Below are 15275 nucleotides of genomic sequence, written 5' to 3'. Positions count from 1 at the left end.
TCTACTTCTACTCCATCTTTCATGAGCCTGTTATATGTGTTACTTCCATATATATTATAATACTATGGATAAAGTTGGGGTTCTGGAGTGCTTCCTGGAACTCCTACCCCTGAGTTTGAGTCTGGAAATTAACCAACGAATTGGAAATCCAGACTAAAGAAAATGGTTTTTAAATCACCACATTTTTTCACCAGGATGTGAGGAAGGGGAACGGCTGAGGAAGGTAAGGTAAAGTGGGAAGAGAGGATATACACCTTGTGGTCTAGGAGCCCAAGTGAACAAACATGGACCATATATACATATATATGTATGTATGGAAGCTGGTGTGGTGGTGCACACTGTTCACCCCAGCACTTGGGAGGCAGAGTTAGGAGGATCTCTGTGAGTTAGAAGCCACCATGACACTATGACTGACTTGTATTTTCTTTTAAAATTTTTGTAAAAATAAAAAGGGTATTCTGTTATATGTGCCCACCTGTTCACCATGACTGGTGGCATTTATTTCCTTCTGTGACATTGATTTCTTTCTTTTTTAAAAGTCTTATTGTACTTATTTATTTATTTTACAGAGAAAGAGGGAGAGAGAGAATGGTGCACCAGGGCCTCTAGCAACTGGAAATGAACTCCAGATGCATGCACCCCCTTGTGCCTCTGGCTAACGTGGGTCCTGGGGAATCAATTCTTGGTCATTTGGCTTTGCAGACAAACATGCCATTCCTCCAGCCCTATGACATTGATTTCTATCAGCTACTAATGCATCCAGCCGGAAGTTTCCCTTAGCAGTTAGTTCAGGAAGTATAAACCTACTGGCTATGGTTTCTCTCTGCTTCCTTTGATCCAGAAACTTACTCCAAACTCAACTATTCATGAATATTTTCCCTATCTGTTAAGTGCTAAGTGGCAGTGTCCTCTGGTTTGCAAAAAACAGCTCTGTGGAGTTGTTTGGAAAATCTTCTCAAGGTCACTGACACATCCAATCTGCTATTAAGCATTTCTGGGATCTTTTCCTCCAGATTCTTTTCAGTTTTACTATTTTCATTAACTCTTTTTTGTCATAGTTTCAATATTCCCAAAGGTTTTTCATCTCTTATTTTATATTTGTTCATGGTTTATTTCAAACGTGTTTGTAATAACTGCTTTAAAATCCCAACATCTGTGTTATTTCAGGCTCTGTTTCCTTTGTTACTCATTGTATTATGGATCCAACCATCTGTTTCTTTGCAGGTCTAGTAATTTTTTATTGCATGCTAGACATTGTATATGATTCATTGCAGGGACAATTGGTTATGTTATCTTCCTTTAAAGTTTACAGAATTTTGCTTTGTAGGCCATTATGTAATCAGTACATCTTTATCTAATTATATTTTGTGCTAGGTTTTGTGGAAGGTAGGGAACTGTGAGGAGCCACACGGAACTCAGAACCCCAAATATGCACAATGATTATTCCCTTTGCAACCTGGGCCCAAAACTGGGAAGAGCGTGTTCTGTGGAGTAGGTGGCCAAGTTTTAAGGCATCGCTCTCACTCTGAGGCATGACCCTCACTCAGAGGCTTAGCCCTTGCTCTAAGGCATGACTTTTCCCATGCAATGGTGCTATATGAGGGCCTCTATCTCATCATCATGCTTTCAGCAAAGCTTCTTGGAGTCTAAGCCACAGTCCCAGTGACTTCACTGTGAAATCTCTACCCTCTCTTTGCAGACAGTTCTCTGTTCTTGGACCAAGAACTGAAGGGAATCCTTATGCACATTTCTTGGGCCTACCTCTGTGCTATTTCCTCCTGTCCGTTGCCCTGCTCCCACAAACTCTACTGGCCTCTAAGGCATTTTTTAAAAAAAAATAGTAGTCAGATTGGGCAGTTCAGTCCTGTTTCTGATTTTAATATAATTTTATTCAGTAGCGTGTTATTTGTTGGTATTTTAATAGTTCTGATGAATTGATTTCTTGGCTTATTGAAGAATTTAGCATGTATAATGCTGTGGCTGAATTGATCCCTAGAACGCTAAGAAAGAAAGAGGGAAGAGAGAGAAAAAGACTTTTTTTATTTGGCTTAGAGATTTTCTCATGAATACTACTAAGTTGTATTAATGGCTTTCCTGACATATACTGCTATGTTTCAACAATCCCCCCTTAATATTTTAATATAATGCATTATGCTGACAAAATTCCTAATGATTATTATCTTTAGATTCCTATGATAACTTCTTATTTATATATTGCAAAGTGCTTTTCAAAATTTCAGATACTTATTATTTAAATTACTAAAATAATGCTAAGCTTTAAAATAGAAAGTACTTTATAAAGAAAACTAAAACTATATAAAACTACAGAGATAAAGCAATTAATTGTAGTGAATTCTATTTTGCACCTGTGCACTTGTGCTTCTAAGATGATTGCATAGTAAAGACTGACCTGTGGGCTGGAAGCTGGCGCAGCAGGTCACGGAGCTTCCCACAGTGCTTTTATTTGTTGTTGTTTTTGTTTTAAGAGAATGAGTTGCTATTGTGAAATGGAAAACTTAGTGCTGGCTCTACCTTCCCAAAACCAGGTGAGCTTGTTCAATCATTTGTACTCTCAAGGTTTAGTTACCTTGTCTGTAAGGTGAGGGGGGATGTCACATCTACTCTTTGGGCTCATGTGAGCATCCAGTGTGTTCTTGCGGGTGTGTATGTTTTATAGTCCCTGGACAAAGTCAGAGAACATGCTCTATTACCAGTCACCTTTTAGGGACTGCGCAGCTGGCATGGAACATTCCCTGTATGGGAATGGACTACAGTTGGCTCTTGTCATTACTGCCCGTCTCAGGAGTCAGTGTCATTTATGCTGGGAGTGAGAGCGGTTGTTTGAGGAGGCAGGAAAAGAAAGAAACCCCGCTCTCCAGTCCAGGAAGAAGCACAAAAGGAAAGAATAACGAAACGTGTCTGTCTCTGAACGGGAGCGGAGGACAGTCACTACTGTGCCGGGCGCTGTGCTAACAGGTAGAGGTCCCCACCTCATTTCCCGCATTAGAGAAAGCAGCGGTAAGTGATATGAGCACTCGAACTCAAATGTCTCAAAATCTGAACCTTTCCACAAGCAGGCCTGGAAATTGAACTACAGAAGGACTTTTATTTTTAAGAAAAAAAAATGGGTTTAAAAAATATTTTGCAATTTTTTTTTTACCTAATCCACCTTTCTATTTCCAGGTCCCTTAACACATCACAGTAGCTTATGTCCAAAAGGCCTAAATGTGAGGTGGGGAATGCTCAGTGAATAAATACTCACTGCTCAAGCTTGGGGGACAGAGCTCCAGCCCCAGGCCCTATTACACACCAGAAGCTTCTCTAATCCCCTGTTGTGATCTAAGCATGCAGACACTGACATCCAGGTGGGAAACAGAGAAGGAAAATTTCCCAGAAGCCCAGGATGAGTGCAGCAAAGAACATCTCAGTGAGAACCCAGAGTGAGAAACCGCCTCAAGTGAGACGGGCAGGTGAGGCCAGACACGAGCCAGACATGTGCTCCCACATTTCCACACACGAACACACACACAAGCATGCACTTGGGAACACACACATACAAATAAATAATAAGCTCTTGAAGCATAAATGTCTGACAGCAGCACTTACGAAGGGTTCCACGCGAGAAGGACTGAAGAACAGTGTCTGAACCTCATCCCGGCTTCCTGCTTCAGAAGGCCATGGTCTGCTTCAGGGCAGTGTTCAATGACCAGTCACCAGGGCATATGGGTGAAGGCTACACACTCAGAGCCTTCCTGACACCAGATGGCAAGAACCATAGAGCTCCAAGCAATTTCAAAACTGAAAGTCCCCAAAGAAAATCCCAGTAAGGTTGTTCTTGGCTAGGTGACCCAAGTTTACATACACTAGATGTGCGCTCAAGGCTCTGGGCAATAAAACTATCAGGACTGGGGCTTATCGCATGGACTGACTTAACTTCTGTGTTAAGTCCCTGGAAAGCTGCCCCCACCTTCTTTTACTTTCCTTTGAATTTAAGTCCTTGTGTCCCCAAGAGTTTCTATGTTCCGAGAGATCGTTTTGCTTAATGTAGAGGCAAAGAGAAACCCTCTTTTTGTATTATAACGAGAACAGAAGTTGTTCAGTGGAGACGGAAACATCCTATGACCAGTGCAAACACTGAAGATGGCAGAGGTGGCAGAGGTACCCATGTACTTGGGGCACACTCTGCTTTTCATCTGTAAGGCTGTTAAGTTTCATCAATGGCCTGGTTTGCTGTTTTTCAGGACAATAGCTGCAAATACATCCATAGGCTTTAATCTTGCTACTCTTTTGGCTTCCATAATCCCCCAAATGCCTGCTTTTCCATTTATCTCTCTTGGGTAATTCAAAGTGGATATACTGAGTTATATTAGCTTGGATAATGAAAAAAAGGTCACATGTTATTCAAAAACAGTGATGTAAAAGGGATTTAAAAACAAACCAAAATGCTTGAGGAAAAAAAAAATATGGAAGAAGTGGCAATGATGACTGGTTGTTGACAATGCTGTTTGTAACAGAGTCTCTTAAAGGCCAGAAAACATTGAGAAATCAAATTAATGATCTGGAAAATAAACTCAGATTAAGAAATGTCAGGTTGGGGAATAATCTTGATAGAGTGAAAATCAGAGAAATCCTGACCTTTCCTCCCCACTTCCCACATCCAACATTGCGACATGGCTTTGGATGAATAGCTGTTACTTCCTTCCACACGCTGCTTGACCCGCTCCTCCAAACCTGACACAATGACAGCAACCTTACTACGCCTGTGGGCTGCAGCATTCCAGGAGGAAAAGGCAAAGGTCTTCATCTCCTCTGGCTCCAGATGGCATCGTGTTTCCTTGGAGAAGCTGACAGAGCCACCTACTTCAATCTGTTTCCTAGAATACAGGGCTTGAACCAGAGTTTGAGGTTTTGAACAGAAGTCAAATGCTTATAGAGCTGATTCCCACACCATATTTTCAAGACAGTTATCTTCATCAGCATCTTGGTAAGATTATGCTGAATCCAGAGAGGTTTTGCTTTGCAAAAAGAGAAGCTGTTTAAGTGAGGGAGTGGGATGTAGCCCAGTTGTTAGAGTGCTTGCTCAGCATGAAGCCCGGGGCTCAGTCCTCAGGACCACACACCTGGGTGTGGTGGCACTCTTCTAAATCCCAGCTCTCGGGAGGTGGAGGCAGGAGGATCAGAAGCTCGAGGTCATCCTTATGCAGCCAGAGAGCAGGTGTAGTGAGTTTGAGGGAGGAGAGGGAAAGAGAGAGAGAGAGGAAGAAAGAGGAGAGAGGGAGAGAGGCAAAACATTTTTCTTTCTTCCTGGTCTTACCTGGTGATTCTGGGTGAGTGAGTAAGGTGGCATTTTATTGAGGGGATTCGCCTTAGTGCTTCATTATCCCCTTAATAATACACAGTGGTAAACGAGAATTTAGTCCATGCCAGGTTCCCAATGTCAGTGCTTATGGTCATAAGTTAGGCTTTGCTACGATTAGAAAGGGTAGTAGTAACCCCATATAAAAGATCAGAACAGCAGCTGTCCAAGTCATTGCCCAAGGTCACACAGACACAGGTATTTTGGGGAGTGGTGGGATTCAAATCCAAACAGCTCTGGCTCCAGAATCCACAGTTCAACCACAGTACTGTGGTTCTGCAATATATATAGGTACAGTGATTTAAAAATAATCCATTTCTGGCCTTATTTGGAAAAATATATTCAGTGACTCCAGAAACAGTTATTTTAGTAATAGTAAATCTTATTTCTTCATCACCCATTCATTTCATAATACCAAACAAGCCAGAGTTGTTGTACAAGCCATAGAGCACAGGATGGCTGCCGAGAAGCACACACAGTTCGAGGGCACCTTCGCATGACCTCCCTGACTCAAATGGGAATTAGTTTCTGATATGCCTTTGAAAAATGATGGACACAGGGCTTAGCGAGATGGCTCAGCAGATCAGAGCTCTTGCTGTGCAAGCATGAGGACCTGAGCCTGCTCCCCTGCACCCATGTGCAAAGTTGAGTATAGCCACGCATGCCTGTAACCCAAGTTCTGGGAGCATGGAGACGGGGCTCCCTTGGACTCCCATGGTCAGCCAGTGTGTCCCTAAACAAGGAGCTCGAGCCCCAGTGAAAGACTGTTTGGGAAGAGAAGGTGGCAGAGTGGTAGAAGACATGATGTCCTCCTCTGACCTGTGCACTTTGTGTACCGGGGACACCACACACGCCAAAATCTATGGAGACGTGAACAATTGACTTTGCAATTTTACTTTCAATGTATTTCCTTTACTTTCCAATGTATCTTAACAATGTTCAGATTTCTCAGTGGTAGTGTTCAAGTTTAGGAATTTTAGTTCCGAGTGAACAGGAAGAATGCCTTCTGATCCAGGCAATCAGAAGGCAGGAGGAGCTCCTGGGAGGAAGCAGAGTTGCTCTTGTATGCAAGGATCAGCCATGGATTCTGCTGTGGCAGGCCTGGGAGCCTGGGCATGCCCAGGGCTGAAATCCACTGTAGAATCTGCCTTTTCCTCTGGCAGAACAACTGAGACTTCCTTCTGAGATGGGGGAAGTGACTGTCCTCTTGAAGGGTGGACAATGCTCTGTAGACCAAAGGAGGGAAAAAGGACTTGGGAAGCAAAGCAGAAGAGACTTGCTTCCAAATGTAAGGGGAAGGTCATACAGAGTCAGACTTAGAAAGGGGATGAAAGATGGTCACATCCATCCATCTAATATTACATCATCATTTGCTCTTGCTTCACAAGGTACAATGTGTACCAAAAAAATGGAAGAAAGTTGTATCCTTGTGAATTTGAGAGATCTAATTGGTAAGGGGAAACTTAACTGAAGTGACAATATGAAAATACAAAGAGCTAAGTGTAGTGGCTCACACTTACAATCCTGCCAGCACTTGGGAAGTGGATTTCCATCAATTTGGGGTCAGCCTAGGCTTCATGGTGACAGGCTAGCCTGGGCTACCGAATGTGAGCTAGTCTCAGAGCACCACTCTGTGTATATGTGCACGAAATTCAATGATTTTGAAAGTACTCAAGAGCAATAGCCATGCATCCTGGGAACCATTACAAAGTGGACCTTCAGGTGAGATCTGTGTTTTCCACACTGATGATAGGAAACAGTGGATTTTCTTCCTTTTTAGAAGCAATCTGTCTATGTGCAAAAAGTCTTGAAGTCAAGTGTGATAGTGATGGCTAAAACAACTTTAGAATTATCTTTCTTACAAGGAGAAATTGAGTTGTCTTGCAACTTTGTAAATTCATCTAATGGTTATATCATGAGTTAAATTCATTTCTGATGAAAACGTGACCACAGCCATCATTATACTGGATAAAAAAGTCCAATTGTATGCTTGGAAAAGCAAGTTAAGCAGATACAATAGTCTCTTGGCAGATATCTATCTGTTCCTGACTTAGGGACAGCATTCGTAGGAGCTTTTTAGAAGTGGAGATTATGGGCTGGGTGTGGTGGTGCACACCTTTAATCCCAGTACTCCGGAGGCAGAGGTAGGAGGATTGCAGTGACTTCTAGGCCACCCTGAGACTCCATAGTGAATTCCTGGTCAGCCTGAGCTCGAGTGAGACCCTACCTTGAAAAAAAAATTATGCTAATGATTTACATTTTTTTGGCAAAGTATAATCTGTATATATTTTCCAAGCTTATGCAATTTATGAATTTATCATAAAATTAATACTTGCATTAGAGTTCTTTAGAGAAGCAGCACCAGGAGAAAGAGAGAGAGAGAGAGAGAGAGGAAGAGAGGCTGGGGAGAAGGAAGTGATGTCTAGCATGTTGGCTCACATACTTCAAAGGATGAGTCCTATCATCTGCCATTTGTAAAACTGGAAACACAGGAAAGATAAGGTGTGATTCCAGCGCAGGTCTGAAAGCTTAAGAACCAGGGAATTTACAATGCAAACCTCAATCCATGAGTAGGGGGTTGACGTCCCCTTTTAAAGGTAGCAGGCAGGAGGGAAGCAGGCACAGCATCCCTCTTTCTGCTTCATTCTAGCCCTCCAAAGTTTGTTTGCTCACCTATACTGTTTTGTGACTTTAAATGCTGATCTCATGTGGAAATACCATCATAAGCCGGGTGTGGTGGTGCACGCCTTTAATCCCAGCACTTGGGAGGCAGGGGTAGGTGGATTGCCGTGAGTTCGAGGCCACCCTGAGACTCCATAGTGAATTCCAGGTCAGCCTGGGCTAGAGTGAGACCCTACCTCGAAAAAAAAAAAAAAAAAAAGCTCTTTCTGCTAGGGGGTGCTTTGGCACGTGCGGCCACGCAGAGCCAACATGCCGGTTGCCCGGGGCTGGGTTTGTCGCAAGACTTACGTGACCCCGCGGAGACCCTTCGAGAAATCCCGTCTCGACCAGGAGCTGAAGCTGATCGGCGAGTATGGGCTCCGGAACAAACGTGAGGTCTGGAGGGTTAAGTTTACCCTGGCGAAGATCCGGAAGGCTGCCCGCGAGCTGCTGACGCCGGACGAAAAGGACCCGCGGCGTCTTTCCGAAGGTAGTGCCCTGCTTCGGCGACTTGTTCGCATTGGGGTGCTGGATGAGGGCAAGATGAGGCTGGATTACATCCTGGGCCTGAAGATTGAGGATTTCTTGCAGAGGCAGCTGCAGACCCAGGTCTTCAAGCTGGGCCTGGCCAAGTCTATCCACCATGCCCGTGTGCTCATCCGCCAGCGCCATATCAGGGTCCGCAAGCAGGTGGTGAACATCCCATCCTTCATTGTCCGCCTGGATTCCCAGAAGCACATCTACTTCTCCCTCCGTTCTCCATATGGTGGTGGCCGTCCAGGTCGTGTGAAGAGGAAGAATGCCAAGAAGGGCCAGGGTGGGGCCGGAGCTGGTGATGATGAGGAAGAGGATTAAGCCCATACTCTTTGAGCTTGGGAGGGTTGTCTAGTTTTCCAGTCAGCTAATAAAACTACCAGTACTATGGTGAAAAAAAAAAAAAAAAGGAAATACCATCATAGATACATGCAGAAATAGTTTAATCCAAGCCCTCCAAATTAGCTGTCATAAAACCCACTCATTGAAATTTAGAAAAATAGAAACAAATTTAGATCTGTCTTCACAAGTGAAGCGTCTTGAATGATGCCCTGAGAGGCTGAGCCAGGAGCCCAAGCACTCTGGTGTCACTGCTTTTTCTTTACTACCTTCCAGTTTAAAGTTTAGCTTATTGGATAATTCACCTTTTCTTAAATCATTGTGCCACAGTGAACTTGACTTTCAACTTTCTTAGGGAACATGTAATGTTCCATGAAGTACTGCAATGGTTTTGTTGTTGTTGTTGTTTGAGATAGGGTCTCACTCTAGCTCAGGCTTACCTTGAACGCACAGTGATCTTCCTATCTCTGCCTTCCAAGTGCTGGGATTAAAGGTGTTGAGCCACCACGCTCAGCCAGTGGTACTTTTGAACATAGTTACTTTTCTCATTTCTGCTGGCTAATGCTTGAAAAGAACCAACTTGGGGGAGGCTTCATTTTAGCTCATGGTGGTTTCACGGTGGGGGAGGCGTGGTCGCTGGGCCCCTTCCCCGCTTCTTACAGGTCCTGGAGTCAGGAAGTGCAGAGCAAGACTCGGACTAGGAGCTGGGCCTCTTGTGACCTATCCAAGCAGCATGTAATGACCTGCTGTGGCCGCCAGGCCTCCTCTCAGAAGTTCCACCACCTCTCAAAACAGCGCCAGTAGCTGGGGCCATGGGTGTGGCTTCATGCTCTAATGTATCTGGCCGAGAACCTGTAATCCCAGGACTAGAGAGGCTAAGGTAGGAGGATCACCGTGAGTTCGATGCCAGCCTGGAGCTACAGAGTGAGTTCCAGGTCAGGCTAGGGTAGAGTGAGACCATGCCTCAAGAAAGAAGGAGGAGAAGAAAAAAGAAAAAAATAAGACGGAACAAAACAAGAATTTATGTCTCCGGGCCCCATCTGGGGACAGTGGGTAGGGATGCTGGGTGGCAGTGTGTGCCTGGTCCCACCAGGCAACGCCGGTCACGGTCCAGTAGGTTATGTGCAACCCTGGCTGAGGTTGTGCATTTTCAGTGGAAGGAGCCAAGTACTGACAGCATCTGCTGGAAAGACAGATTAATATATATTTCAATTGGGAAGCAGAATAATGGAAAGAATATATAAATAATGGGAAGAGAAAGAAATGTAAATTTATTTCTTGAGATCTCTAAAGAAAGAGGATACCCTAATCCAGCCAGTATGGCAAAAGTGTGTCATTGTACTATGCTGTGTACATATGTGGGTAGATGAGCTGTTTCTAAGTTCTAGATATGAAGGGAATTGAATAAAGGTACCTTCCATAATTCAGAAAAGAAAGGAAAAAATGAGGAAGAGGAAGAGAAAGGAAGGGAGAGGGGAAAGAAAAGGCAAGGGGAGAGAGATTGAGGGTTCAGGGTTGGGGGTGTGGCTCAGTGGCAGACTCTTTGCCTTGTGTGCACAAGGTCCTGGAACCTATCCCCAGTAGCTTTAGAAACAAAACCACAAAGAGCAAGTCAGCACAGTTCCTGTTTCTTGGTCTTCGCGAGAAGGCCAGGGCGTGCCACCCACACACTCCTCAAAGCCAGCGCAGACGAGCGGGCAACACTAGCGCAGGGGCCTCGCTGCGATGCGGCTGCACAACACTGAACTCTGTGCCTTTGCGTGGCCTGCAGGTCACAGCACTAGAGCCTGCGTCTTTCTGTGGCGTGGACTTCACACCACCAGCACCCATTCGCAGTTGCTCTACTGGGGCTCTGCTGTGTCCCAGAAGTGTTAGATTTGCTCTTCCCAATCTCTTTCCAGGAAAACACTCTACCTCTTCCAGCCAAGGCAGAAATTCTCCCAGTCAGGCATGCATCTCATATGCAAATTTAGTTACCATCACTCATGTACCACCCTTCTGGAACAGTTTGTCAGTTCATTTCTGATTCAGTCGCAACCTCTCTGGCAGTGTCTGCCACCAAGAGCTGCTCTTGCTGGATCAGGTGTCTTGGGTCGCCCTGGCCCCCAACCAGCAGCAGCTCAGGATTCTGGGCAGAAGCGCAAGCTTTGCCCCATGCTGACAGTCACTTGTTTTAGCATTGGTTAATCACCAATATGTTCTGTTAAGTGAGATTCATAGATGCTGATTGCATAAATTACTTCATTATTAAAATCAGGTCATTTGAGCCCCCAAACCATTAACATGAAGGCTATTAACATAATTTCATAAGCTAATAAATCAAGCACAGGAAGAGAATTAAAGGGCTCTTACTGATAAGTGTTTCTTCAGAGATTAAGGACCACAATTTTCTTATGCATATATTAACATTTTATGAGTGGATTCCTGCAAGAGCAGCTTTTCCTCCTGCACACACGATTCACTTCATCTGCTCCATCCTTGGCCTCTGTGGCTGATTTTCAAAATTACGGCTTTTTTCCTCTCTTTTCAAATAACTCTAAAGCAATTTTCAACTAAGCCTATTAGCCTTCTGTGATATGGACTCCCTATAAAATTCTTATCTTTTTACAGTTTTTAGACTGCAAAAGCTTTGGAGTAGGGAGAGGCAAGGTAAAGCTAGAAGGAAAAAAATATACCTTAGCTTAGATTTAGATAACACAATGTTCATTCTAGATGAATTTCAAACATATCCATCATCTTAAGAGGTTCTAGGGAAGTTCTAATTATCTCTTTAATTACAGAACATACTGAGGTTAAGAAATGTTCTTATCAATTGGCACATTAAGATGGGTTTTATTCCCAGGCTCAATGTAATAGACTTGATCCTGACCTGAGCACACAGAAACTGGTCCCTTCGTTCCTTACACTTACCAGATTGTGGAAGATGCTGAGGGTCGGAGCCATCATTATCTGATGCGATGACGTTGCCTAGAAACAGAGATAAGTCCTGATGGAAATGAGACTATAGCAACTTTATCCTCTGTGCAATTTGTCTAATGTTTTCAGTAAATAGTAACTGATGGATACTAATTGAAATCTGCAGAGTGCTGTCAGCCAGCACTGTGTGACTTTCCAGGTGAGTGAGGCTGGTGGCCGCACCCAGCCATTTGCTGCAGTCTATAGTCTTTGGGCTATTTCCCTGAGAAAAGTGAAGCTGTTCTGGCCTCTCGTGTCCTCCTGCTTAGAATCTGTCACCTAAGCTATGCAAGCTTGACGGCCGCATTGTAGCTCCCCAGAACTCACATGAAGTGGGAGTAATACTGTGTCTGCAATTGTGAAGCAGCTGCAGGCAAGCTAGGAGGTACAACCAGGAGGCCCCTTGAAGCCTGGATACTTGTGGGAAACAATGGAGACCGTCTCAAGAAAGGTGGAAGGCAAGGACCTCCACACAGCTGCTGTGGCATGAGTACACACACGCACGCATGCACACACACATGCCTTCTCAATGTTCTTAGAATATATATCAAAGCAATTCTCAGCATGGCCTATAGTGGCCCAACCTGTACTTAATGGCCACCCTTATTTCATAATGTCTTTTCTGCTCTCTGTAAGTCTCACTTTCTTCCTATCTCAGGGCCTTTGCACAATCTTCTCTCTGATTCTGAGACTCTTCTCTGCTCCCTGAACATACTCATTCCCATTTATTCTTCAACTCTTGGTACAAGAGCCACTTCATCCAGGAAGGCTTCCATGACCTACATGGCTGGCTCTGACAATACCATATATGTCTTCTTTGTATATCTGTCACAATTGCAACTTTAAATTTTGTAGTGTGGTTATTTAAAAATAACAGTCACATAGTTAAAAATCAGCATAAATTTGGCAAGTATCTGCTAAACTGGCCCGCATTGATTTATTTTGTCTTTTGTGCCACATCTCCTTCCTTCAGCAGTAAATATTGTGAACTGGATTCTTATCCCTTCCCAGCATCTTAAGAACAATTTTCCCTCTTGTAACACAGGGGTGATGTGCATATTGCATACTCAACGGCCCAACTGTCTCCCCTGAACACTCAGAACCTGCTTTGTGTCAAGACAGGGAGAACCCCTCTGCCCCTTTGGTAGCTGTGTGATACTCTGCTCGAACTCTGGAACCACTTTCTTTTTCCAGCTGTTAGTCATTTTCAGTCCTTTACTATGGAAAATAATGCTGTAATGATATCCCTGTGCATGTTCATGTGTGTGCACTGTGTGTGTGCTCATGTCACACATATGCAGGCTACATGTAAATACAGAGTAGCAGGATCCTTTGCAAGGACAACGGATCAGTAAGCTGTAACCATGTTACCCTTGCTGTGAGCAGTGTCATTTTATACTTTTGTCAGCAAAACAATCTCTCTCTCCACAGCCTTACCAGTAGTACCCGACTACTAACTAGTTGGGAAGTGAGAAGTAGTCATGGATATTATGAGGGCCTTCCTTCCTCCTTCCCTCTTTCTCTTCTTTTCTCTTCTTTTCTCTTCTTTTCTCTTCTTTTCTCTTCTTTTCTCTTCTCTTCTCTTCTCTTCTCTTCTCTTCTCTTCTATTCTCTTCTTTCTCTTTTCTCTTCTTTTTCTTCTCTCTTTCTCTCTCCTTCCCCCCTCTTTCTCTCCTTGTGGTTCTGAGGATCAAACCAAGGGGCTTGAGAGGCCTACACTGTACCACTGGGCCCCATCCCCAGCATCAATGCTATTTGAATGTATGTTGCTCTGATTCTGAGTGAGGCTAAAGATCTTTTCCTGTGTTTAAGGACCACTTCTGCCTCTCCTTGTGTGCACTGTGTGTGATCGTTGTCATTGTCTGTTTTCTGTGAGCATCTCATTTCTAGGGACATGGCCATCTATGATGAGTAGTGAGCACTTGCTTGGCTTTACTTGATTTAAGAATTTCTGTATGGTGTTTTAGGAGGAATATTTACTGTTGCTGTCCCTGCTAACACACTGGTCTCAGGGAGCATAGGTTCCATGTCTCTTACTTCTGTCGCCGATACTAAGACATTACTCTCAGGGAGGGCGGGTCTCATGTCTCTTCTGCCACCATTTTATTCCCAAAGCTTGCTTCTTCATCTCCAGAAAATGCAAGACAGGTTATGGATGGTGCCTTGGGTCCCCTTCCCTCTGAAAATTGGAGCTTTTGTGTTTTCTGCTTCTATGCTTCATTAGTTAAGTTCCCCACCCTGGTCTCCCTTTGCCAGTCTGAACTTAGCTCAGGTGGTGTTACAGTCAGATTCACATTGCTGGCAGAAATCATTCAACCAAGAGCAGCTTGTGGGAGATACAAAGGTTTGTTTTGGTTTGCAGACATTTTCCCCTCTATGATGGCAGGGGAAAATGATGGCATGAGCAGAGGGTGGACATCACCTCCTTTCCAACATCAGGTAGACAACATCAGCAGGAGAGTGTGCCCAACCACAAGGCCGCCCCCAACAATACACTGCCTCCAGGAGGCTTTAATTCCCAAATTTCCATCATCTGGGTACCTAGACTTCAGAACACCTAAGTTTATGGGGGACACCAACATCAAACCAGCACAGTTGGCATCTATACTCCGAAGCAATGCCACTCCAAACCTCCCACCTCCCCCTGAGTGAAGCATTCTCTCCTCTCCTTTCCACAGCCTTCATCCTGCTCTTCACCGTTGCCTGTCTAGATTCAGTCCTATCTCCAGCTTGCACTTCTGCCCAGCCAGCCAACTGTGTACCACTCCAGACAACACATTAACACATTGGCTCTGTTAGGAGTAGTTTTCCATTTAACTTTCTTGTGTTTCTTAGTTCCTTGCTTGTGATGAAAGTCCCAGGGTCCCTGATGCTAAAACGTCAAACTGAACTGTTAGTGGAGGGTCTCCTCCTGTCCCCTGGACCTTCTACTCACCATCCACTGTTGTGCTCTTCTCAGCAGGGTCCTCCCACCTGCCATTCCTTCTATCCAGGACCAGTTCTGCTCACTTCTTACAATTTTATCAAGCTGGGAGTATGCTCTGTTTTCCCAGGGACTTCATAATAGTTTGAACAAAATATCAAGCTGTGTATTGCATTATTTTCATATCACTGTGACCACGATACCTGACAAGAACGACTTAAGAAAGGAAAGATTTATTTTGGATTATGGCTTCAGTCACAGCAGGGCAGACACAATGAAATGGCTCATGCTGCTGGGATCATGATGGAGGTTGTGAATGTGGGCAGACAAGGAAGCGGAGAGAGCGTGGACGGGTGCGACCCTCAGAGACCACCCCCAGCGACTCACTTCCTCCGTCTAGCCCCCAGTTCCTAAGGTGTCCTAATCTCTCAAAGTAACACCACCAGCTGCAGAAACCACATTCAAATATTTTCATATTATGGGTCATGAAGACATTAGTGCACACCT

General features: G+C 44.3%; 1 protein-coding gene across 1 annotated transcript; it reads left to right on the top strand.

Moving 5' to 3' along the window:
* Nucleotides 1-8244: 8244 nt before the first annotated feature.
* LOC101616470 (40S ribosomal protein S9-like) lies at nucleotides 8245-8939 on the top strand. The gene has a single exon (XM_045136785.1). It carries the CDS (start codon nucleotides 8288-8290, stop codon nucleotides 8870-8872), a length of 585 nt encoding a protein of 194 aa, XP_044992720.1. The 5' UTR covers nucleotides 8245-8287; the 3' UTR covers nucleotides 8873-8939.
* Nucleotides 8940-15275: the final 6336 nt, after the last annotated feature.

This window comes from Jaculus jaculus, chromosome 17 (genome assembly GCF_020740685.1).
Source record: "Jaculus jaculus isolate mJacJac1 chromosome 17, mJacJac1.mat.Y.cur, whole genome shotgun sequence".
Lineage (NCBI taxonomy): Eukaryota > Metazoa > Chordata > Mammalia > Rodentia > Dipodidae > Jaculus > Jaculus jaculus.
Note: the sequence above shows the minus strand (reverse complement) of the source record. Positions and strands in the feature narration are given on the sequence as shown.

Bases quoted from the DNA above. Each gene is read 5' to 3' on its own strand.
- LOC101616470 (XM_045136785.1), top strand. From the start codon at position 8,288: ATGCCGGTTGCCCGGGGCTGGGTTTGTCGCAAGACTTACGTGACCCCG.